General features: G+C 42.5%; 1 protein-coding gene across 3 annotated transcripts in view; it reads right to left on the bottom strand.

Moving 5' to 3' along the window:
* Positions 1–27,023, bottom strand: part of Cfap44 (cilia and flagella associated protein 44) — an 86,012-nt gene that overhangs the window by 5,583 nt on the left and 53,406 nt on the right. For 2 of the 3 annotated variants that reach the window (XM_050148947.1, XM_050148948.1), the window contains exons 26-32: positions 23,095–23,601; positions 17,443–17,646; positions 13,483–13,678; positions 6,670–6,780; positions 3,588–3,718; positions 2,305–2,421; positions 1,212–1,413 (exon numbers count right to left, since the gene is read on the bottom strand). In XM_050148947.1, coding sequence (XP_050004904.1) covers positions 1,212–1,413; positions 2,305–2,421; positions 3,588–3,718; positions 6,670–6,780; positions 13,483–13,678; positions 17,443–17,646; positions 23,095–23,601 — 1,468 coding nt within the window. Of the gene's footprint in view, positions 1–1,211; positions 1,414–2,304; positions 2,422–3,587; positions 3,719–6,669; positions 6,781–13,482; positions 13,679–17,442; positions 17,647–23,094; positions 23,602–27,023 lie in introns of those variants that run through there. The other variant, XR_007592970.1, reaches the window with a different exon arrangement.

The raw sequence follows: 27,023 nt of genomic DNA, 5'->3' as shown, positions 1-27,023 counted from the left end.
AACTCACTATGTAGACCAGACTGGCTTTCTATTCACAGGGATGTGTCTGTCTGCCTCCTGTGTACTAATCCTGGGATTACTACTCCCAGGCAAAACTTACCTTTAGGAAAAGGATTTCTTAAAAAGTCACATACAAAGTGCACATTATAAATAGATAAATTTACCATACTAAGATTTAAAATACCTTTTCACTTTAATATAAAGTAAAAAAAAAAAAATAGTTGACCCGATGAGAATACATAATGAACTAAAATCTTTAGAATTCCCTAAAATCAATTTTTTTTTTTGGTTTTTCGAGACAGGGTTTCTCTGTAGTTCCTAAAATTTTTAAAGGCAAACGAAAAGTGAGCAAAGGACACAGCGGGTCTCACAGAAAGGAACATAAAAATGGCGAAAGAGTGTGTGAAGACGTTCAGTCTCACAAAGAAATGTGACTTCAAACCACAGTGAAGTATGTTTGGACACCCACCGGACTGTGGGGAAAAATTAAAACCTGAAATAAACAAATAAAGACGCTTTTACACGCTGCTTTGGGGAGGAGACCTGAGCTCTGTCACTCTGGGGAGCAGTTTTGGTGACATTTCAGAGAAAAGCAGGCAAATGTTCTTCGAGCCTGGAGACCCTTTGTGCATGCATGCATAAGGTATCATGTATAAGAAGACTTGCAGGGATAATGAACAGCTCCATATACCTAAGTGCTCATCAAGAGGTGACTGGAGAGGTGAATACGTTACCATCCACACAATGAGATACTGCACTATCGGCTAAAGAGAATAATTTACCTAAAGCAATACGAATAATAAAATATGATCTCCAAAAGTCCCCCAGGGACTCTGAGTGTCGTTACAGAAGCATGCTGGGGAGTTTCCCATACAGTGCGAGAACACATTGGCATGCGTGCATCTGTACCCGGTGGTCAACCTTGGAGGAGCAGTACACAGTACCAGAAAGAGGAAGGGCTTTCCTGTGTCTGAAGCACAGTTTCAGGTCCAGCAGAGATGAACCACGTTATTCTATATTTCTTATACACAAAGAGAAAGGGACTGCACGCCAACATTTTTTTCCCTTTCAAATAGAAAGCGAAGGGTGATTTGTTTCCTCTCAGTGATGCCGGGTCTGTGGTTACTGTTTTCCAAGCTGGGAACCAGCCACCTGTTAGCTCCCTTTCATCCCAGAAAGTGTAATAGCGGTCCACGTGTTGAGCTACTCACTATGGATGGTTTTGGCCATCTCTCTCTTCTCCCGGATCAGCATCTTCCGCCTCTCCCTGCATTCTCTGTTAAGTTTTTGCTGCTGGGCGTTTTCTTCCTGGAGCTGGATGATTCGCTCTTGCAGACGCCCCAGGGAGTGGTTAGAAAAGACCAAGGTTCCAGAAAGGTCGGTAGGCACCTCCCCAAAGACCGTATACTCTATCTACAGATACAAAACAAAGCCAGGAGAAATCAGAACCAAAGCAGACAAAGGTCAGACAGAAGGAAGGCAAGGATGTAAGAATCCTTTCTTCTTCCGTCCCTTGCTTAAAACCCCTTATGCTGGGGCTTCTCTCTTCCTCACCCCTAGGGACAGTGACCAACCAGGTAGATAGAAAGTTGACAACAGAGAATAAGCCATGCTGGATCTCTCTGGGGACAGCAAAGTTGCCAGACAGGTCTTGCCTGGTATCCACTTTTTAACAACGGGGCACACATTTCAAAGATGATATAACAATCCGTTACAGAGAGCTCAACCGGTTTGAGGCAGGTCACAGGAAATATAAATAAAATGACTTTTGAATATTTCTTGCCCCTTAAGAATGGCCTCTCCTCTTAAAATGACAAGAGTCTACAGCAAGCCTTTCTCTTCTGATACGAATCCCCATTTCTCTACTTGAATAACAAGTAGAGAGCGGAAATGAACGGAGACGGAAAAAAATTAGAAAAAGATTATTTCTGTGTTGTCCTAACCTCCCTTATGAATGACATTAAGATGAGCTTCCTTCCGCTCACTGGTTCACAGCTGACTAAAGATGGATGGAAAGTCACCTGTGTGCAAGACCCAGCATCCCAAGCTCCAGCCATCTCGTTCTCACATCGGTTTCTCCAGACCTGAAAAGGCTGGACTGCCAAGTAACTGCGGGCCAGGGAAGCATGCATGCTTGCCTTGGTGTTTTTCTTTAGTTAGCAGCCTGACTGGGTAAGAAGGGTTGGGGATGTCATTCTGCAGGCAGAATCCTCCCACCAAGGGACACGGCACATCGTTAGTGAGCCATGAACACTGCTTCTGCCTGAGGGATGCTGGGCAGACTCGGGGGGGGGGGGGGATCACCTGGTGGAGCTTGAGGGGAATGACCACCAGCAGTTCGTTCAGTCTCTGCTGCTTCTCTCGCTGATAGGCCTCCAGGGCCTCCTCGGCAGCGTTCAGATTGGTCGCCACAACTTTTACCTGAACAAAGCCATGTGAGAGAGAGTGACATGATTCAGTGACAGTGTACACATATATCCATCCAAGGTGGGTAAACAGAGGCACAGTGGGCGCAGGATGTGCTTCGGGGGACCATGACTCAGGGCCTGAGTCTAAGCTGCAGCCAAGAAATGCGCATTATTTTCTTCCTGCCAGGTTAGAATGCATATTCCCTCCTGAGTCATCCTGGAGTCCAAGAATTGTAAAAGCTTTATAAACAAGAGGGAAAAAAAACTCCCTCTCTTTTTTCTATTTTTGTATGAAAATATGATATCTTTGTCAGAATGGGAGAAGACTTTGCTGTTGTTATTGTTGTTACAGTGACCCAAAGAATTTTAATTAAAAAAAAAAGTGGTTTTTGTTTTGTTTTTTGGTTTTGTGAGACAGGGTTTATCTGTGTAATAGTCCTGGCTGTCCTGGAACTCACTCCATAGCCCAGGCTGGCCTCAAACTCAGAGATTTGCCTGCCTCTGCCTCCCAAGTGCTAGGACTAAAGGCTTGTGCCACCACCACCTGGCATAAAAGAAGTGTTTTCAAGCATGAAGCTACAGCATCCCCAAAGCACAGTCGTCACCTCCTGACACGCAACAGTGTTCCTGAACATTTTCATCTACCAAAAAAAAAAAAAACCTCTTACGTGAATCAAGTTGAGTGACATTTTTCCAAACAAGAGTACCTAAGACAAAAAGTCAAAAGAAAAAGGAGAAGATAATAAAGTTCCAGAAGCTTTAGCTTCCTCCAACACACAATGCATCGGTCCCAGAAGACTGAGTGAGAGAGGAAACACCAGAGTATCCATTGCTACTCACCTTCATCTCATTTCTAAGAATGCCTCATGATCAATATATGAAACCAATATTTCCTGAGTGTTAGTCATACGTCCACAGACATTTATTATGTTTTATGTGCTATGCCATCTATTGCTCATAGAGTCATGTCATCAAAAACGTTGGGACAGATGAGTCACATGAAGAAAAAGCAATTATCCAAAGGGTAATGGCCCTGCCATACTACAGACCTGTAACACAGAGAAAGCTGTAGAGAACATTTGAAATGTTTCTTCTCTGAGAAGTCCTAGCAATGCCACGCCTATGACATGGGAGGGTGGGTAGCACTTTAGAAGACAGACAAGTAGGTAGACGCCATACCTTTTTGGAGAGCGTATCATATTCTTTTTTCAGGTTGTCAACAGTTTTCTTTTCTTCCACTAAGGCTTCCTCAATGTCTAGCCTTTTCTCTCGAAGTTGGAGGGCCAGTTCAAAAAGATTCGGATCACAGTCTGAATAGAGAGTTAAAATAAGAAGACAGCCAGCCCTGTTTGAAGGGGGATGTGGTGGCACTAGGAACGTGGAGCTTGAAGATTCAGAATCACTATCAGCTATTCACAGACCCACACTAGACCCTGCAAGGGAGGAATTGTTTTCCTTCTTTTAAAAACAAAAAACAAAGTGTGTGTGTGTGTGTGTGTGTGTGTGTGTGTTGTATGTGGAGGTCAAAGAACAACCTCAGAGTCATTGTTGTGTAACAGTTTCCTCCAAGATAGAAACATTCCACTCTTCAGGGAAGCTCCTTAAACAGCAAGATAACTCAAAACCGCTTCAGGAAGTCCCTGAAACTGACCAGATTCACTAGGCCCCTCCTTGCCAGAGGAAAGAAGCTTTGCTGCAGAGAAGAATCTCGGACAAGCCAAGCTGCAAAAAAGACTGAGACCACACCAGCTGCCTGAAAGAAGCAGAAATCAGCTGAGCTACCTGGAAGAGGTTTAGGCCAACTAGGTCACTTGGAAGGGACACTCTCCACTCTGTTGATCTGCCTGCAGACTGCGCAGTGTGCTCCAAGTTCCCAGCTTTTGTGAGCTGTCATCCATAGTGGGTGATACCCATATTCCTGTAACTCCAATAAAACTCACTGGACTTCAGAGGCATTCATACTTTTCTCTGCCCTGGTTTCCCTATCAGGATGAATAGACATGAGTTGCATTTCCTCAGGGAATGTTTTGTCACACAATAATGCCTTCAGCCTTGTGTGAGACAGGGTCTCTTGTTTCCCAGTAAGTTCACTAGGCTAACTGGCCTTGATTTTCTGGGGTTCTGATGTTTTTGCTAAGCCTCTCCAACTATATATGGGTTCTGGGGATTCACACACAAGTCCTCATGCTTCTTTGGCCATCATTTTGTGCACTGAGGCATCTCTGAAGCCCCAAGTGTCCTGATTTTACAGACCAAAACACCCTTCATTCTAAGGGAAGTGCTAAAGTGTAATCTGCATGCAATGCAACGTGCTCCCAGGGCAGGCTTTTATTTGAGCTGTGTTACACTAATGCACATTTATACCCTGTGTGCAGGTCCTCGAGCTGGCTTGAGCATGGCTAACATGGCTCTGGCAGCCTTGCCCTTCTTCTCCATTCCCTCTGCCTTAGTGAAAAGATTAGATTACATTCCTAAAGGTAGCAGCTAAGGCCCATTCCCTTATTTGGCCACTTCCTCCTCCTGACGTTATTTGGCTCACCTAATTAACATGCTCAGTTAAAATTAAACTCCTCATCCTAACACGGGGTTTCCCCCTTTACCCTTATAAACCGCCACTTGCTTATGGGCCACATCTGTCTCCTCTCTATCCAGAGACAGTTCTTTGTCCCATTCTGGGACGAATGCCCCTGTCCTCTTTCCCTTGTTCCCTTCTTCTCCCTTATACTCTCTCTCTTTCTCTGTCTATTATTCCCTGCCCTTTGTCCCTCTGGGGCAATTCAATCTCCTTAGTGCTGAGAACTTGGCCTTGGGGGTCCCGAGTCAATACCAGGCCTTTTGGTGCTCCTGAGCTGACACCATTCCCTTGCAATGTGGAATTAGAATGCTGAAACAGAGCTGTGTGTAGCTAGCACATGCCTACAATCCTAGCAATAGGGAGCTGGACTAGAAAGGGCTGTAAATTCAGGCCAGGCTAAACTACATCGGAAGGCTTGGTCTCGAACCCTCACAGCTGGGAATGTAGCACAGAAGCAGAACGCTAGCCTAGCATGGGTAAGAGCTTAAGAATGACCCTCCAACCCACAAAACAAAGTAGCCAAGCAGGATTGACAAGCCCCGGTTTCAACCCAGCTCAGCAATGAGACTGGCTGTGTGGTGTGCAAGCCCTTTAATCCCACTGCAATGTAACAAAGTGAACTACAAAGTTCTTATTCTACTCATAAATACTGGAATCGTTAAATAAGACTCTTGTCAGCTGGGCAGTGGTGGCACACGCCTTTAATCCCAGCACTTGGGACCCAGAGGCAGGTGGATCCCTGTGAGTTTGAGGACAGCCTGGTCTATGCTACAAGTTTGAAAACAAAGCAACAAAGAGAAACTTAGTCTCAAAAAACAAAAAACAAACAAACAAAAAAAAAAGCAAAGAAAGAAAGAAAAACTCTTGTCTTTGAAATTAAAACAAGATTTAAGCTTTATTTGAAATGAAACTTCTAAATTTTGAGTAAAACTTGATTTTAAATGTCTGAAAACTCAAATTACAAACAAAATGAAATAGATTTTTTCCACTGAACTATTGACTTACAAAGACTGTAAACATATTGACCTGATGCTCTGGGGTAGTGTCACTAGTTAAAAATTATCACCAGGGCTGGAGAGATGGCTCAGCGGTTAAGAGCACTGACTCCTCTTCCAGAGGACCTGAGTTCAATTCCCAGCAACCACATGGTTACTCCTTTAATGGGATCTGGTGCCCTCTTCTGATCTGCACGCATACATGCAGAGAGAACACTGTATACATAATAAATAAATATTAAAAAAATATTTTAAAATATTATCACCAGCTTCCTGGAAGCTAGAATGGACAGTCCTTACAGAGTCAAAATAGAAAATCTGAGAGTTTGTCAAAAAGAAAATGCTGGTGTGTGTGTGTGTGTGTGTGTGTGTGTGTGTGTGTGTGTGTGTAAAGCACAATCTGGCTTTTATCTATACAGTTCATTTGCTACATAATTCATAATATCTCTGAACCAGCAATTGGTTGCCATAGATTAATTTGTTCCTAGCAAAAACGCTGTCTAAAGGCTTGGATAATAATCCTCCCAGAGAACCCTCCCAAAGGGTTGTAGGCTATACTTCAAACATTTTAACCCACTCTTTTCCTTAATTTCATTACCAGAGAAGTAGACTAGAAATAGAAAGGAACCACCTCTGCATTGTTAGCCCCTGTTCCCACTCTACAACGAACACGTGGCTCTGCCTTACTTACTGTTTGGGCAGATGGAGTCGTCAAAAACATCGTCCTCGGATCCGGATGCATCTTCATCGCTTTCCAAGCTGGACTCCTCTTCGCTGGATTCCTCACTCTCTTCGTCTTCATCTAAGGAGAGAAGAGGACCTTGTCAGCGGGGCAGCTGCTGCAGCACCAACTGCAGGGTTCCCAACAGTCAATAACTAGGGAGCAGACAGTGCAAAGAGTTAATATCAATAAAGACGCAGACCACGCATTCTGTCCTCAGCTTGCTGAGTCCAGTCCCAGCAGGAATGCTGTTTGAGGACCCTCACCCTTACCAGCAGACAAAATCCTCAAATCTCCCCTTCCCCCTATCGCTTGTCACGCTGGTCTGCCGTCAGTGAAGATTCTGTTAGATTTTAGCAAAGAATTACCCTACTTGTCAGTAATTTTCTATCCACTGGCCACTCCCTTGCTCCTCTGCCATAGGTTATTATTTATTCTTGCATTCAGAGTTGAATTCTATATTTTTTCCTTCCTCAAAACACCATTTCAGCAGCCACCTGAACGGTTTACATGGTTGCTCTTTAACAAGGGTCATGAATAAATCTCCATTATCATGTTGTGTATAGCATCTTTATAAAGTGTTCACATCTGTATAGTAAACATAGCATCCCCAAGATAAGTGACTATAGACTTAGCATGTCCCACTTTGCTCTTAAGACACCCTGGGCGCATCGATGAGCCACACACCATCAGTTTGCAATGTGGTCTTATGGAACTTCAAATTAGACATAACATGGACCTCATATTTTTAAGATTTACTTATTTGTTTATTCATTCATTTCTTTTTTCTTTGTTTGCTTGCTTTTTTTTTCCCCCAAGACAGGGTTTCTCTGTGTGTAGCCCTGGCTGTGCTGGAACTCACTATGTAGACCAAGCTGGCCTTGAACTCACAGAGATCCATCTGCCTTTTGCTCCCTGAGTGCTGAGATTAAAGGCATGCACCACCACAGCCCAGCTTACTCATTTCTTTTTATCCAGGGCTGCATGCCAAGCAAACACTATACCAATAAACTTTAATTCTAACCTTTTTTAAATTTAAATTTTATTATAATGAATTTTTTGAGACAGGAAATTGCTAAATTTCCTAGGCTGGCCTTGAACCCACATAACTCAAGAGGACCAAACTTGTACCCATTCTAACCTTCTGGGTAGCCAGTGTTACAATCCTATATCTCTATTCCAGGATCTTGTACATTTCTGAAACCTAAAATCTCTCTGAAAATGACTTTAAGTAACCTCTGTCACCATATAAAGTGAATCAGAAACATTTTAATGCCAGCTACGATGTGACTTCCTAGCTCACCGTCCTACTGTGGCGTCTTCCCTGCCATTATGGACTGTGTCCCCAAGATAAACTCTTTACTCCTTAAGTCATTTTTGTCAGATAGTGTGTCACAGTAATGAGAGAAAAACTAATGGCAGAGGCAGTGTCAGCAGCGTCCGTGGAAACCCTCGTTACCTTAGGGGTCCTGCTCCCTCTGTACAAGTGTCATGAGGCTGCCCCACATGCTCTGAAGCTCACATGTACAATGGGACTCTATCTCACTCCACTAGAATGGCACATGTATACATCCATATAATATATTTTATATATAAAATTAGTGATGATGTAGAGACAAAGAGATGCAAGTACACTGTTCACAGGAATGTCACTCCGGGGCTGAGGAACTGCATGAACCTTCCTCAATAACTACAAGCAAAACTGTCATGTGCCCCAGTATCCCACTCCTGGGTGTATATACAAAGGAAATGAGGCCAGCATACAAATATGCCTGTGGACTCATGTTTATTGTTCACTATTTATTATTGCCAAGATACAGAATCTGCCTGTCAACAGACAAACAGATAAAGCAAAGAGGGTATTTATATACAATGGAGTGTTCTTACTCAGCCAAAAAGAATGGGCTCTTGTCATTTGCACAGAAAAAAAAAAAAATGGGTGAAGCCAGAGGACATTTGCACAAAATAAGCCAGGCACAGAAAAACAAGTGTCACGTGTTTTCTGTCATACATGAGAACTGTAAAAGAAGAGAAAAAAAGGTCCTGCGATTAGGACTATGGAGAACTGGGAAAGGACCCGTGGAGGGAAGGAAGATGGCAGACAAGAGGTAGGAGGACCAGCACACAGTCTGTGTGTTTTTGGAAATAGTACAGTGAATCACATTGATTTGTACAATTACCGTGTGTTAATAACTATACTAAAATGTTGTATACTAAAATGTTGTCTAACCATGCCCTACAGTTACTAAATCATAACAAGGAGACAGTGAACAACTTTATACTTATGAATTTTGCTAGAAAAGTAGGCTGCTTCCTTAAGAAAACTGTACTCATTACGCAAACTCATCTAATATAAAACAGGAGATTGAATATCACTGAGCTATTAAGAAATTTTACTTCATAATTTAACCCCCCCACCACCGCCGCCAAGTCTTCGGTTGCAAACAGCTTCGCAGGCCAATTCCACTGAAGGATGAAAGAAGAATCAGCATCCTCCAGAAGTCAAAGATGAGGACAGACTTCCCAGTTCACATCACTGATGAGAACGGGAGACAGAGAGGCGCTGGGCGGGTTAGGATTAGAGAACTCTGAGACATAGAGAGGCGCTGGGAGGGTTAGGGTTAGAGAACTCTGTTACAGTTCCCTGAGCAGAAGCTGGGAGTGTCTGGGATTCTATCCCAGCCCCAGGCTTGTGACATATGAAAACATCTTGAATCCTGGTCTGGTTTCTGGTTATCTTTGTTCCCCTAAATGAGGCCCCTGCCTGGAGGCCCTGTCTGAGGGTATGACTGACATTCCAGTCCAGACACCAATCAGTTTTGGTGAACACTTGTGGAATTGGATCTCTGGATTTTCTTGGTGTTAGTTAAGACATTAGGGATGACCTCAGAGACACCAAGCTGTGTCGGTATCTCATGAAGGAGCGAAATCAAAGCACTTCCTCTTGAAGGAGTTCGACAAGAGCGAGCCCACGTTTGAATTCTCCACTTCTCTCCCTGTGTCTTCCTTCTTTCTATAGTCTGTGTTTTCTAGCTCGTCTGTAGTCTGTCTGTTGCCTGGTGTGTGTGTGTGTGAGAGAGAGAGAGAGAGAGAGAGACAGAGACAGAGACAGAGACAGAGACAGAGACAGAGACAGAGACAGAGGCAGAGGCAGAGACAGAGACAGAGACAGAGAATCTGGGCCTAAAAAGAGCTTTACTATATTTATTGAACAACACAGAAAATAGGTATGGGAAAGAGATTAGGAAATCTTTACAGAAAATTTAGCAGATTTTACAAGGCAAGATATCCCAACTAACTCAGACACGCAAACAGACTTCAAACAGACAACATCAAGCTGTATCTACACGCTGCTCCCAACATTCATGTCAGATACTTGTGGCTTCCAACTTGTTTGCTGCTTTCAGCAAATGATTGCTACTATACACATGTACATACATGCACTACTCTGGGGCAGGTGCTTGAAGGGGACATAAAGTTAATTAAAGGTGTTCATTTGATTGTAAAAGCTGGTTGCATGAGAAATGCAAGGATCTGGGTAAGATTGGTTCAATGTTTTCTTAAGGGTAAGTTAAATAGACTGGTACACAGTAGGACAGCAGGCTACGTCTACAGTCTTTTAATGCAAATAATCTTTTAAAATTGTTTTTATTGCGCTATACAGTACAGTCTTAAGTGATCCCAAGGGATTATTAACTTTTCTGTAAGGTATGCTGAAACTTCAGTTTTTGGAGGTAAAGAGACAGTTTCACAATAATGTATCACTACACTTCCCAATTTCGGTCCCTCTCCTAAATGATTTTTGGGTCTCCACTCTTGAGAGGGAAAGTTACAGTAATCTTGGATGCTACTGAGCATGGACATAAAGACTCTGTTGTGGCCCGTTAACAGAAACCTATTTCTTCCTAGTCAAAACAACGGAGCACTTCTAACCCCGGTCAGAGATATGACATTCTGATCTGCTCCAAACATTAGACAATTATATGTTATGGAGTTTGTCAATCACTGGGAAACCATCCACCCTGTGAAGCTGATTTGCCTGTGGCTGTGCTAAGGAGATGGAGGAATGATTATCCCTTTAATGAGGTAATATACCTTTCTCCCCAGACCCCATTATCTAGCACTGTGGCCCCCCTGCTTAGCCTTTTTCCTTTTTTCTTCTCTTTTTCTTTCAGATACCCCCATTCACCTAAGCATCTTGCAATAAGTCCTAACAAGCACCCAATTAAGGGACACATTGTTAGTTTCCTCAGCAGCGGCCTGCCTCTACCACCAAAGCAGTTAAATTATGTCATCAGGTGTAATGTAAAGACACCAGGTGTCTTTCCACATGCTATGGGACATGTGCGCCTTTTAAAGGCACCTGCCAGGCACAGCTTGTTCTCTTGCCTCTTGTTCCTCTCTTGCATTTTCTTTTCTCTCTTGCTTCTCTTACCTTTCTTGTTTCTTGCTCCTCTTCCTTGTTCTCATCCTGTCTGCCTGTCTGTCTGCCAGCCTGCCTCTCTCATGTCACCCTCCAACATGAACTTTCACTGCCGACTCCTCCCCCAATAAACCTTTGGGACTAACTTTGTTGCACATGGCGTGGTTGCTTAGTGGCATACCTTGGCAGGACCCACCGAAAGGTACCTACTTTGTCTTTCTTTTTTAATCCTTTCCCACATTCAAACCATAAGCATACAATAACAAATACAAGGGCGAAGGCTTCTTTTTAAAAACTTAGCAAACAAAGTTCAGTAGTATACTAAATAATTTTATGTTCTACCAATGATGGTTTATTTCAAGAGAGAAGTCTTGTTCAATAATTGATAATCAGTTGATGAATGATCCAATGATATTTGACAAAAGGGGGAAAGGCCATAAAGTCATCAATCACCACAGAAAAGCATCTGGCAGAATCCAGTACCCATTCATGATGAGAATTCACCAAACAGAGGAAGGCCCTCAATCTACTCCAGCAGACAACAAGATACTTAATTATAGCATGAATAATAAAAGCCCAAAGATAGATACTGAGGTTCAACCTGAAAACCAGAAAAGCAAAGCATCCAAGCTACTAGAGAAGTCTTACCTCTACCAAGGCTGGACAACCACAGACTAAACCAACTAAGCCGCTCTCTCCTCCCATTTTATATTCCCTCTAGTGCTGGGATTAAGGGCATATGACTCCCTAGTACTGGAATTAAAGGTGTAGGCCACCACCACCTGGGTTTATTTCTGTATTGATCTTGTACCAGGATGGCCTTAAACTCACAGAGATCCATCTGACTCTTGACTCTCAAATTCTGGGATTAAAGGTGTGCATCACCATTACCTGACCTCTAGTGGCTTTAGCTTTGCCTCTGGTCTTCAGGCAAGATTTATTTATCAAAATGCAAACAATATGCCACTACACTTATGGCAAAAGACTAAACACTTTCTCTGTAATGTTGGAAAAAAAGCAAAGACCTCAGCCTTCCAGTCATATCAGTGTAATTCTGGATGCTTGAGCCATGCAAAGGGAAAAAATGGAAAAATATGAACACAGACCCTAAGTAGAATGGCTCATGTTTGCAGATGAAATTATTTCTACCAAGAATCTATTCAAACCTTCTGGAACTACTAAGTCCATGGAACATGAGGCGAACGTGTATCAATAATGCTGCTGGGTGGTGGTCCATGCCTTTAATCCCAACACTCAGGAGGCAGAGGCAGTTGGATCTCTGAGTTCAAGCCAGCCTGGTCTACAGAGTGAGTTCCAGAACAGCCAGAGCTGAGAAACCCTGTCATGAAGGAACTAAAATAAATAAATAAATAAATAACTAAATAAATAAATAAATAAATAAAACAAAAACAAACAAGCAAAACAACAAAAACCAATCATACTCCTGTATGTTAGCAATAAGCATAAAAACACAGAGAGCAAAAGTACCACTTCCTTATGACCACCCCAAACAGGGAACTATACAGGTATAACTCTAACAAAACAGGAGCACGAGCTGTGTGTTGAGACGCAGTATGCTGATTAATAGGCAACATGCAAGGTCTTCCCAGAGACACGCAGAGTTAAATTAATAAACAGGTTTAACATACCTGTGGTAAAAATTCCAACAAGATTTCTTTGTAGATATAAAGAATGATATTCTAAAATATGGAAATATTAAAAACCTAAAGACAGCTAAAGTCATTTTGAAAAATAAGACTAGAGTAGAAAGAACTGTGATCTCAGAATTTAGTATGCAGTCACAATAACAAAAGGTGCAGGTCACCGTAACAAAATAGAATACCCAGAGACACATGCACCTATAGGTCCAGACAACTGTGACACACAATTCAAAAGGTCACAAACAATTCAAAGAAACGAGACAACCTTCTCAACAAAGGCACAGATGCAAATGTCACCGATGAGGGGAGAATTGTGAAGGATGTATCAGACAATGGGCTAGACTCTACAACATAGGGAACACTCAAAAACTCAGTGCCATGTCAGGAAGACGATCTTACTCAAACACATAGAAGAGATGAGGATTGGCATTTCATCAAAGATAGCAAACTATCCTGTATTAACTCATATCAAACACACCACACACACGTGCACATGCTCACACACACACAAAACCACTCCTACTCCTGGTGTTCAAACAGCGTAACAGCTTGTAGCCCCTGCTCTTTGATTCCTCCAGCACCTCTACATTGCCTGTGAGGTAATTGGGAGAAAATGGCACCAAGCCAGAAAACCCAGGTACTTCTCTTTTTAGTGTTAATGAGAAGAAACGAATTAGAGTGTGAGGGAGGAACACAAACCAGCATCGCCTTCAACTTCCTTTTTCTTTGCCCGCTTAATTTTCTTCTTCAGGACTTTCATAAGGAAGTTTGCAAATTTATTATTTTCTCCAAGGGCTGACTGGAACCCGGCGTAGAGGGCCTTTTCCTGCTCCTGGAGCTTGGTGATTTCATTCTTTTTCTCTTCCATCTCTTTCAGAGTTTCATTGATTTTCCACTAAGGGACGGGAGAGAAGAACATAAGATAACAACATTTCTAACATGCTGGCTTTGGAGGGCAATGCACTTTCCAATGCAAAACTAGAGTCTACAGATATTTTTAAGCTTAATAGAAATTTAAATTTCTAATGTTTTTAGAACTGCTTGATTAAATTTACTTTCTTTAGAAACATCATTCAAGTTCAGTATCTTTGGAATGTTCACGTAAAAATCCAAAGTAAATTAAAATTTTGTGTTGTTTGTTTTGGGTTGTTTCGTTTTTTGAGTCAGGGTTTCTCTGTGTAACAGCCCTAGCTGTCCTGGGGCTTGGTCTTTAGACCAGGCTGGCCTCAACTCACAGAAGTCCACTTGCCTCTGCCTCCCAAGTGCTGAGATCAAAGGTGTGTGCCACCACTACCTGGCCAAATAGGAATTTTTACTGCCACTCAGATAAGATGGTGCCTACAGAGAAAACATAGACGAAGATAAGAAGTGGTGTGTCTAACATGGGGCAGGGGCCAGCATTCACAGCTGGATTCCTGAAGGACCATCCCAGAGGATTGACCAGCATCTCCGACCCAACCCTTGAAGAATTGTCTACCAATGGGACCAGTATCTAGGACCAGACATGAGCTTCAAGACTGAATTTGAAACCGGACCTGGGACTAAAACTAGCATTGGAGACCCTACCACTTATAGGGCTCTGATGGCATCTGCAAGCCCTAGCAGGACTGCCAAGAAAGCAGAAGCTGTACCAGCAATTAGACCCTATGCCCCCATTCGTCTCTCTCCTTCACATTCGTTCCCCCTGTATTTAGTGCCAAGTGCCAATTTAACATTCTCTCCTCTCCTTTCTTCCTCTTTTGTTCTTTTTTTCCATTACCTCTCACTTTCTTTTTCTCAAAGAACACAGGTTAGCCTGGTTGACAGGGTTTCCATTCCAGAGACTTGGGACTCTTGGGTTATCCGACAGCACATTTTGACCTCTCTTTTCTCATCCCCAACTCCTTGTCCCTGTCATGTCCCCAGCCTATTTACTATTCTGTTTGTACGTTGCTCAGTAAGGATTGAAGATTGCTGTGCCTGTCCCTGTGTCTATCTCTTAGGAAGCATTCTTTATTATTCACCCATATCTCATGCACTTCCCCTCCTACCCTCATGTCTTTTCTGTCTGTCATCCTTATCCCCTTCTCGTGTTCCTTCATATTTATAATCTTCCATAGATTTAATAATCTCTGAACTCTATAGACACTAAAAATGCCCCAACTTTCCCCTCCTAGCTGTTTTACCCTGTGGATTTTTTTCCTTTCAAAGTAGATAACAATGAGTACCCCTTATCTTTATTTCCAAAAAGCCATTGACAAATTCATGCAATCCAAAACAAAGTTCTAATGACATTCTTCACAGAAGTAGAAAATAAATCTTAAAATTCACAGCAAGTACAAAATATCCTGACAGCCATAGCAATCCTAAGTACAAATAATTCTGCTGGAGGAATCACCATGCCATATTTCAATTTATACCATAGAGCCATAGTTAAAACAAAAAACCTTGAATCAGTAATAACACAACATTGTACTGGCTCAAAATCAGATATGTATGTGCATGCATGCATGTGTGTGTGTGTGTATGTGTTAATGGCACAGATTAGAAGGCCCAGATTCAAGTCCACAGTATTACAGTCACCTGATTTTTGACAAAGTCGTCAAAATTACACATTGGAGAAAAGCAGCAGCATCAACAAATAGTGCTTGGGAAACGATGATAGATAGATAGATAGATAGATAGATAGATAGATAGATAGATAGATAGATAGATAGAAAAGCGAAATTAAATCCTTATCTCTCACCCTGCACAAAAATCAACTCCAAATAGATCAGAGGCATCAACCTAAGGCCTGAAAACCCATCCAAATGTGGTATGCTTCCCTATGAGTTATGGCCGGGAGGCTCCAGGGACCACCAAAACAAAACAGGCTACTGCCATTATGCTTGACTTATCCTTATAACTATAGGGAAGGACCCCATTGCTGCTGACCCCACAAACTTTGGTTGCACAACATGGAGAAATTAAGCTGGGACTGACCTTGAAACGTCCTCCCAGTTGGCTAGCTTTTCAAGCGCTGAAGGTGTTTTGTTTTGCAAGTCATGGGGACAGAGGACTTATCAATGGCTTTACTCAACAGTAGCCTCTGCAAGCTATAGCAACCTCCCAGGCAGGGTGGCTGAACTGGTGCAATAGTGGCATGACTGTTAGAGGTGCCTTCTGATCGGATCTGAGGTCTGCTCCGCAGGAAAGAATCCACCCCTGGTGTTGTGAACCTGGTCAAAAGCTGGTGAGATCACAGACCCTAAGAGGTACCTATTACTGTTGTTTCACTAAATGGACATATTGTCTAGCTGACTTCTAAATATCTGTGTTTATATTTATTGATTGGTGCCGTTCACAACCTTGGGCAGAGAAAAACTTGTTTTTGCAGTGGTAGGCAGTTAATGCAGAGACTCATAATTAGTCAAAAGACTAAGAATGAGTGACTGCTGAGTGCCTAAATGGGACATCTATATCATTCCTGCCCCCAAGGCTCAGGGAATACTGCAGAAGAGGGGTAAAAGGAATACAATAGGCAGAGGATCATAAGAATGCTGTGAAATGTTGTCTTTGGGACATGACATGGCTGTTACACTCATGAACACACAGCAGCCGTGGCTACTTGCATATGAGTTGGGCAAAAATCAAAGCAGTCAATACTCTAGAATGGATGAGGAAGAGATCATAATGTCCCAGTTCCAAGAAAGAAGTATTTGAAATGAGTGGATGCTGGAGAAGGGGGGGTTGTCATTTCTTTGGGTGTGCCCATGGGTAAGTTGTCCGTTCTCCGGTGAATTGCCCTTACCATGCACATATGGGCAGCACTAACTTGACTTACTGGGTTACACTTAGAAAAAGAAGAGGAGGAGGAGGAGAGGAAGAAGAAAGGAAGAAGAACAAGAACAACAAGAAGACAGCAACAAGGAGGAGGAATAAGATTAGCTGGGAGGATCTGGAGGCTGGAAGGAGGGAGCCAGAGGGTGGAATTGGTCAGGATACACTGTATGCAAGTGTGAAATTCTCAGCGAATAAGTAGAAATGGTCTTTAAAAAAATCAAGCTGTATCATTTGCAGAAAAATGGTTGCAACTGGAGATGATTATATTAAGCAAGTATAAGAAAGACAAATGTGTTTTCTCTCATACGTGAATCCTATATTTTGTGTATGTTTGTATGTGTGTATGGGTACATGTATTCACACATGTGCAGAAACTAGAGATGAATGCTGTGTCTCCCTTAATTACTATCTTATCATATTTTATTATTTATAACCATCTCTCTCACATACACACGTGTGTGTGTGCATGTGTACATTTATCACAGTGTACATATGGTCAGAAAACAATTCCAGCATATGGGTTAAAGGACTGAACTCAGGTAGGTCATCAGGCTGGTTGGCTAGTATGCTTACCCGCCAAGCTATCTTTCTAGCTTTCTCTATCTTATTTTTTGGAGACAACATGTCTCACTGAACCTGAAGCTAGCAATTTGGCTAGACTGACTGACCAATAAGATCCAGAGACCCTCCTTTCTCTACGTCCCCAGATTTGGATTGCACACATGGGGGCTGCTGTACCCAGGTTTTTACATAGGTTCTGGGGAATCAAATTTATGTGCCCAGGTCTGTGTGGTAAGGACTTCAGTAATCCTCCCTAACTGAAGGGGAGCAGCCAGCTAGGGTTCAGCCTGCTCTTACTTGCATGTCCTGCTCTTCTTTGTCTAAGGAATTGACACTCTCTTGAAGAATATTTTCCTGTTTTTCAAAATTCTTGAGGAGAAGCATTTCTTGAAATAGCGTGACGTGGTGCAGGTCAGATAGTTTCATCTTAGTGTCCAGTTTCAGTTTCCGGTGTCTCAGAAGGTGGAGTTCTGCGTCAAAAGTGACCGTCAGCTCTTTGATCTGAGATAGAGGAGAGATGTGAGGATGTATAAATCAAAGGGCAAATATTCCAGAAAGGCAACCCACTGATTGGGAGAAAATCTTCACCAACCCAGCAACTGACAAAGGTCTGATCTCCAAAATATATAAAGAACTCAAGAAACTAGGCTGTAAAAGGCTAATCAACCCAATTATAAAATGGGGCACCGAGCTGAACAGAGATCTCTCAACAGAAGAAGTTCAAATGGCCAAAAGACACCTAAGGTCATGCTCAACTTCCTTAGCGATCAGGGAAATGCAAATCAAGACAACTTTAAGATACCATCTTACACCTGTCAGAATGGCTAAAATCAAAAACACCAATGATAGCCTTTGCTGGAGAGGTTGTGGAGAAAGGGGTACACTCATCCATTGCTGGTGGGAATGCAAACTTGTGCAACCACTCTGGAAAGCAGTGTGGAGGTTTCTCAGGAAATTCGGGATCAACCTACCCATGGACCCAGCAATACCACTCTTGGGAATATACCCAAGAGAGGCCTTATCATACAACAAAAGTATATGCTCTACTATGTTCATAGCAGCATTGTTTGTAATAGCCAGAACCTGGAAACAACCTAGATGCCCTTCAATTGAAGAATGGATGAAGAAAGTATGGAATATATACATATTAGAGTACTACTCAGCAGTAAAAAACAAGGACTTCTTGAAGTTTGCAGGCAAATGGATGGAAATAGAAAACACTATCCTGAGTGAGGTAAGCCAGACCCAAAAAGAGGAACATGGGATGTACTCACTCATATTTGGTTTCTAGCCATAAATAAAGGACATTGAGCCTATAATTCGGGTTCTTAGAGAAGCTAAATAAGAAGGAGAACCCAAAGAAAAACATATAGGCATCCTCCTGAATATTAACCTTCATCAGGCGATGAAAGGAGACAGAGACAGAGACCCACATTGGAGCACCGGACTGAAATCTCAAGGTCCAAATCAGGAGCAGAAGGAGAGAGAGCACGAGCAAGGAACTCAGGACCGCGAGGGGTGCACCCACACACTGAGACAATGGGGATGTTCTATCGGGAACTCACCAAGGCCAGCTGGCCTGGGTCTGAAAAAGCCTGGGTTAAAACCGGTCTCGCTGAACATAGCGGACAATGAGGACTACTGAGACCTCAAGAACAATGGCAATGGGTTTTTGATCCTACTGCATGTATTGGCTTTGTGGGAGCCTAGGCAGTTTGGATGCTCACCTTACTAGACCTGGATGGAGGAGGGTGGTCCTTGGACTTCCCACAGGGCAGAGAACCCTGATTGCTCTTTGGGCTGACGAGGGAGGGGGACTTGCTTGGGGGAGGGGGAGGGAAAGAGGAGGCGGAGGTGGGGAAGAGACAGAAATCTTTAATAAATTAAAAAAAAAGTTTATAAGAAAAAAAAATAAACCTTTAGAGTGAAGAACAGCTCTACCTTTAAAATGGCTAACTGAGAAACCAATTTGGATTAAACAGTAGCCATCAACAGAAGACAAACTGCAGGCTTTAGAACAGCTGGTACAGGAGTAATTAGATGCTCACCATATTTAAGAATCAACCAGCCCCTGGAATCCTCCTATATTTGTTGTTAAAAAGAAATCTGGTAAATGGAGAATGATGACAGATATAAGAGCTGTCAACAAGGCAATTCCACCTATGGGCCCTCTATAATGTAGAATTCCTCTGCCTTCTCTATTACCAAAATGATTGTCTCTTATAGTTATTTATTTGAAATATTGTTTTTTAGCTATACAGAAATAAAGAAAATATTGTTTCTTTCTCTATCTTTTATAAGAAAAGAGCAAAATTTGCCTTTACAGTGACTACATATAATAATTTTCAGCGTACTAGGAGATACCAGTGGACCATCCTTCCACAAGTAATGCTCAATAGCCCCCACTGTAAGCCAATACTTTGTAAGTCAACCATTGGAAATAATATGTAAGCAATTTCCAAAGTCTATAGTTTACCATTACATGGATGACATTTTACTATTTGATTCAAACACAGATACTTTAGAAAGAATGTTTAAAGAAGAAATTTTTACCAAAATGAGGATTACAAATTGCTCCTGGAAAAATACAGAGAGGAGATTCTGTCAATTACATAGATTATAGAATAGGCTTATAGAAAATTAAAACACAAATGGCACAAATTAGGAGAGACAGGTTGTGGACTCCTAATGGCTTTCAAAGAGTGTTAGGAGACACTTCCAGTCTATGACCAGCTGTTGGGATAACACCTGATCTAATAATTCATGTAAACCAAACTTTAGATGATGATAAAAACTTGAATAATCCCAGAGAATTAACCACTGAAGTAGAAAAGGAATTGACTATTGTTGAGGAGAAATTACAGAAGACACATGTGGATAGGGTGAATCCAAATCTTAATTGTATTCTAGTCATATTGCCATTCAGAATTTCTCCTAAGAGAATTTTAAAGCAGAAGGGGTGATATTATCTTTGAATGGATCTTTTTATCTCTTAAACCAAATAAAAAAATTAAAAGCTAAAAAAAAGGGTAAATATTCAACATTTCTAATGTGTCTACAATATTTTTCATTATACAATTATTGTGCTCATTATAAACTCACTTCTATGTGGCATTAAATCTGTATAGCTCAGTAGTGGGAATTGTATAACTACAGTCCTCTGAGCCACTTCATCAACATTGACTAAGCCATCGGTAACACCCTTTATGTCTGTATCCTCTCTATCTACCCCACCTTCTCACAGTAACTATAAATAAACATCACCCTTAACTCCTCGTATGTTTTGAAAAAAATTCAAGAATATAAAATGGAAGATCGTCACCTAACCCAATTGCCATCAGAGGGGTGTGATCCAGAATCTAATGGGAACAGATAGAGAGACCCACAGCCTAATACAAGGCAGAGCCAGCAGAACCCCTCAGAAGAGGGGGAAGAAGGATAGTAGGAGCCAGAAGGGTTGAGAACACTATGAGAACACAGCCCACAGAATCAACTAAGCAGGGCTCATAGGAGCTCACAGAAACTCACAGGTCATGACAAACATGGATGGTGTATGGGCCTGAGCTAGGTCCTCTGCATACATCTTATGACTGTGTAGCTTAGTGTTCTTGTGGGACTCCTAACAGTGGGGACAAGGATTGTCTCTGACGCTTCAGGCCGTGCTTGGGATCCTTTTCCTCCTATTGGGTTACCACATCTAGCCATGATACGGGGTTTGTGCCCAGACTTAGTTTATTTTTTAGGCCATGTTCGGTGGACATCCTTGGGAGGCCTGCTCTTATTTAATCTATTTAATTTTTTTAAGGAAACAGAGGAGGAGTTGATCTTGGAGAGGGAGAGGTAGGGGTGCTGATTGGAGTGGAGGGAGGGGAAACAGCAGTTAGGATGGTAATGTATGATAGAAGAAGAAAGGTTAAAAAATAGAATGGAAAACGCTGTTGCATAGGTAAATATAATCATGGAGTCGCAAAGAGCTGTTCAGATATCATGTCCTCCAAGTGAAGAAATGAGGATAAAGGTGATGTCCCTGCAATCAAGCCTGCCTTATTACAGAGGTGAGCTAGAAATCTAAGTCCTGATCTGAGCCTTACTCTACGCTGGCCAAGGTCCTCATGTGCGCTCTGTTCGGGTGCAGCTCTCCATACGCAACTCAGAGTTAGTGATGCCCCTGAGGGAACTCACACAGTGGGAAGGGGAAAACCACCAAGTGTTATTTGTTGGGTTGTACATTACAGGACATCTTGACTGTCAAAAACTTAATGTACATAAAGTCCCCTGCTAGAGGATAATGGGCAGGAAGAGGTCTGCAGATCTGGGGGGGCGGGGTAAAGTTGCTAGGAAATTTTAGAATGTTAAAATACAGAAACCAACCCAAAGAAAAGAAATAAATCAAGCTCTTAAGTAAGTGTGGCTGTAGAATTACACATTTGGGCTTTCCTTTATGCTTATTAAATAAAGCTGAATTCTTCCTAATTTCTCTGGAGGCAGGAGGACATTTTCTTTTAAAAGAATTGCTGAAGCTGGACCACATAGGTCTCCGAGTCTGTAAAGGTTAATCTATTCTGTTACTCTCATAACTGATAGTGTGCAAGTTTTATGATAATGGAGAGTGTTTTTCTTGAGCATTGCTGTGTTCCCACTACCCAGCTGCTGTGTCTCTGCACGTGGTATGGCCAACAAACATTTGTTCAGTTGTTAAAATCAATAAATTCATGTGATTATAGCAAAGCTCGTGAACGAGCATGTACTACTATATGTCTGGCGTGCCTTGTGTCTAGGCATCCCGAGTGGAACCGAAGAGGAGAGGTGGCCCTTGTCTGAAGAACTACTTCATCTGCGTTGTAAGACAAACAACACGTGTGAAGTGTCAGGAAAGACAAGGGCAAGCTATAAAGCGCTGACTGCAGGTGCGATGGAGTTCACAAACACGGCCAAGGAGTGTGCAGAAGATGATGGCGAGGGTGTGGACTAATCCGCTCTTTGCGTGTCAGCCTAGTCTGAAAGGCAGTAACTACAATTACACGGAACGGTTAAGGAAAAGGCTCTGCTGTGAGACGGTGGCAGGAGAGCCTGGGAGGCAGGGATGGATAGTGGGAGAGTCGGCCTGGATAGAGTAGAGATGGTTATGAAGAAGAAGGATGGGAAGCAGCAGAGAGCGCTACTGCAGGGTGGAGCTGAAAACTGTTGGGGAAGGGGCTCCTTCTACAAGTCTGGTAGTAAGGTGCTATCTATCCAAGAAAGGGTCTCTTCCTTCCGTAGTTCAAGTGTGTCCCACACTTCCGGTCCGAGCCCGGTTCTGGTTTTCCTGGAAATAATAGCACCTGTCATTTTTATAGCAGCTTTGAACCTTGTTAATACTCCCACCTACTGTATAGCAAAGCATGCATTAAAGAAAGGGGGCGTGGTTATAGGTGCACATCTGTAATCCCCGGTACTTGAGGGGCTGAGGCAGGAAGATGACCATAACTTTGAGGCCAGTTTTGGGCTACATAGTGAGTTTTAGGCTAACCTGAGCTATAAAATGAAACCAGCAAGCAGGGGGAGGTGCGGAGGGGGCAGGGAAAAAGAAATAAAGAGGTAGGCAGCCAGGCAGGCAGAGACAGACAGAGAGAGGATGGTGTAAAAGGAGAGGGTTCCCCCCTTTAATTGCCTTCTGTTTATCTTCTCAAGGCTGGTCCTCCAGCTCCCTTTACACTTAGTTGCAAGTGTCTTCTAATGTGTTGACCTGTAGGAAAAAGATATGAAGTCCAACGTTCTACAGAGAGCACAGTGATTTGTTGGGAGACTAACGATGGGAGAAAACCAAGCCATCGGCGAATCACCGGTCTGCATTGGTGAAAGGTTAAAAATGTAGAGAAATTTAAAATCAACCAATCAATCATAACCAGACCAAATTCTCCCACTCTTCATCCGGTCGATTTTAAGTAGAGGGGCGGCTCCACCTCTTACCCTGTTCAACAAATACTGCTGCATGTACAAGTGCTTGACCTCATCTCTCTTCATAATCTCCAGCTCCACATCACTTGGCTCTGCCTTTTCAAACTCGGATGACTTTGGAAGCTCCGTGGTGAGCGCCGAAGCCTTGGATGACCTAGACAGGGAGTCTCGTGTTGTAAGATCGCCTTCCTTTCCCGAGGACAGCTTGAGGAACCCTAGTCCTCCTGAGCCTGTGCTCCCAGATCCTGCCTGTTTGCTATCGGTCGCCTCATCTTGGCGCTTCTTTTGCTTTCTCTTAAATCTCAAGAGTGTTTCCTCGTCGTATTGAAATCTCCTTTCTGGGACTTCTTCTGGATATATCTGCGGGATCTGAGGAATGGGTAAGTGCTTGGATGTGGGGATGGACGACTGAATGTTCTTCAGTTCTTGTACCAGGCACTGGATTTCCTCAATGACAGCCAACTTAAGATCTCGGAGGGAAAGAATGCACTTGTTCATGTACCTCTTCTTTCCGTGGGCCTGAAACGAGGGAGAGAAAGGACACAACATCACAGCCGCCTCACAGAGTGCAATCTGGGTGTCATGTACCCTTTATCTTTGGGCTGGTGGGCCTAGGGAATGGTGAGCATCTCTGCTCAGTGCTCCATTGAGTTTCCCTCTAGGTTTCAGGTGTTGCCCATTAAGACTGGAGGCCAGTCCGGATGTGACCTCTGGATTCCTTTCACTTTCTTCCATTTGCCCCCTTCTGCTGGTTTGCAAGGTTGCGTTTCCTGTCCTTCACCTCTTCCTAGAAGACTCTCAGGAAGCCTTGTGCACAGCTGGAACTTTGCCACGGGAGAGGGAGGGCATCAACTAACTGCCTTTCCTAGCGGGAAACTGGGATCTTGTTGATTTAGATTCACCACGGCTGCCCACCTAGGATCTAACTCTACGTCATCCTGTTTTTATTCTGAGTTTTGACTCCTTCGTGGTCATCATCCTAAACATCAGTGTCACAGCATACCAAGAGAGCCTTCTGTAGCTCTCTCTCCATGGATCTGAGCCAAAGCATACTTACACTACATCCATCCATGGCTTGTTCATTACCACCTCTGTCCTGAAAGTGACTCCCGGCACCTAAGAGCCCAGCAACCCCTGAGACTGCTAACCAGACTGAGCATTACTTTGCATGAAATGTAGTGTTTTTTTTTTTAATAAAATACCAAAAGCACTTTGTCAGGTAATCTTATAAAACTTACCTACATATTTACTATGAAGAACCTACATATTACTAACTCAAGATCATGGTGTTAATCTACTTGAGAATAAGTCTTTAAAGAATTGAGACTTAAAATGAAAATTCAGTGTTGGCTATGTGAGGAACCACCTATGAAGTGCCTAGAAGACTGAGGACTAAACATACATGAACGAATCTCACCCCTCTAATGGCTACACAGCCTGTTTCTTTGGGGAGCCCGGAGACTGTCTTAATTGTCAACTATATTCAATCCAGAATCATCTGGAAAGGGTCCCAGTGTTGGATTGTCTAGATCAGGTTGGCCTGTGGGCATGTTTGTGGGGGGTTGTCTTGCTTGTGTTCATTGATGTGAGAAGAACCAGCCTGCTGTAGGTTGCACCATCTTTTGGTTTGGGGGTCTTCAAAAGCATAAGAGTGGAGCAGGTGAGCTGAGTTGCTCTCAACTGTTGTCATGCTGTGATTGGCTGTTTTAAGTCCGCACTGCCTTGACTTCCCTGCTATAGCCTGGAATTCCAGGACTATCGCCTGGAATTATGGCTGAAATAAACCCGTTGGCACCCAAGTTGCAACAGAAATGAAAGGAAGACAATCCCTCTTTCTTTCTGGTTCTACAAATAACAAACAAATTGAAATTTTATTAGTAACTAACTGTTGTTGCTGTTATGATGAAATAAGCTGACAATTTAAGAGAAAAGAGGTGTGTATTGTTTCAAGACTGGCATTGTTTCATAGCTGGGAAGTCTTGGTAGCAGGAACTTAGGGTATTTGGTCATGCTGTATCCACAGTCAGGAAGGGAGAAACAATGAAAGCTGGAGATCGGTCTGCTAGAGTTTTCTTTTTAATACTGTCTGGAGCTGAAGCCTAGGGAATTGTGCCACTTAGGCCCAGGATGGGTTTTCTCACCTCAGTTAATCAAGATGATCACAGGCATGGCCTGAGGCGAACCTCATCTAAATAATCCCCCACACAGGTACTGAGAAGCTAGACCAAGTGCCTAGGCCTCCTGCTGATTCCAGGTCTCACCAACTTGAAAATCAAGACTTTTACACTTTTACACCTACTATTTCAATATTCTTAAATTAACCATGACAACAATTACTCATTGATTCTGAGCATTCCATTATGTGTATAAGGTTATTATCATATTGTATTACTTGATAGTAATACCCTTTCACAGATGAGATAATTCAGAACTAGGAGATTTCTGTGACAAGCAAGGTCCACATAGCTAGTAAATCCCAGCAGAGCAGAAATTGCTTCTACAATGCTGTATGCTGCTGCTTTCATGCAGTGTGTTTCAGTTTGATAGAGCTAAATTTATCCTTGATGCCACAGCTGCCTATCTCTATGGAGACTGAATTTCAGGCCAAGTGGCCTGGGTTAAAGTTCTTGCCTGGCATACGTGAGTCCCTGAGTTTGATACCCATCACTGCAAAAAATAAAGAGGAAAGGAAAGGAAAGGAAAGGAAAGGAAAGGAAAGGAAAGGAAAGGAAAGGAAAGGAAAGGAAAGGAAAGGAAAGGAAAGGAAAGGAAGGAGATAGATTAATTCTGGCTTGGATAACTAATAAGTTACAGTGGGATAAAATATAGATTATGAGATATGAAAATACAGGCAATAGCTAGTTAAGCAACTTAAAATGAACTTAGAATAAAAATTGTGGCTGAGCAGGGCGGTGGTGGCTCACGCCTTTAATCCCAGCACTCCGGAGGCAGAGGCAGGCGGATCTCTGTGAGTTCGAGACCAGCCTGGTCTACAACAGCTAGTTCCAGGACAGGCTCCAAAATCACAGAGAAACCCTGTCTCAAAAAATAATTGTGGCTGAGAGGTGGTGAAGCATGTATTTTGTCTCATCTCTGTGAGTTCAAGGCCAGCCTGGTCTATAGAATGACTTCCAGGACAACCAAGACTGTTGCACAGAGAAACTGTCTTGGGGAAAAAAATGTGGTCAAAAGGCTGAAAAGATGGATCACTAGAGGGCCCAAATTTAGTTCCCAGCACCTACATGGGGGCTCACAAACATCACTAACTCCAGTTCCAGGGGATCTGACACCCTCGTCTGGCTTCCACAGGTACTAGGCATACGTATGTTGCACATACATACTTGCAAGAAAAACACTCACACATAAAATAAAAATAAATGAATTTTTAAAAAAAAATAGTAGAAAGGTCTCTTTAAAAATGTGTGGTCAAGGCTGAAACATGGCTCAATAATTCAGGGCATGAACTGCTCCTACAGAGGATCCAGGTTTGATTCCCAGCACCCACATGTCAGCTCACAACTGTCTGTTACTCCAGTTTTAGAGGATCCAATGCCCTCATCTGGCTTCTGTGGGTACCATTCACGCACATGGTACACAGACATATATGTAGGTAAAACACCCTCATACATAAAATAAATAATGTGAACACAAGAATATATGTCTGTAAATAATAATTAATACTGAGTTACCTTAGGCAAAAAAAAATAGCTAGAAAAATAGTCTAAATGATCATTAATAAGATATCTGAAATGCTGATTGTAAGCAAAAGGATAAAGTAATGGTTTATGATCCTTCATTTATGGATATTAACTAGTGTGCCAAGATATCTATGCCACTGGCATAAATAACAACTTTTGTGAAAAAGAAAAGGACAAATCTTCTTCAGTATACTTTACCTCCATTTCTCAGAAATAGCTGGAAACATTTAAACATGCTATAGA

This window comes from Alexandromys fortis, unplaced genomic scaffold, assembly GCF_014885135.2.
Source record: "Alexandromys fortis isolate MF-2015 unplaced genomic scaffold, M_Fortis_MF-2015_v1.1 scaffold_4, whole genome shotgun sequence".
NCBI lineage: Eukaryota > Metazoa > Chordata > Mammalia > Rodentia > Cricetidae > Alexandromys > Alexandromys fortis.
The sequence above is the reverse complement of the archived record's forward strand: the minus strand, read 5'-3'. Positions and strand labels throughout refer to the sequence as shown.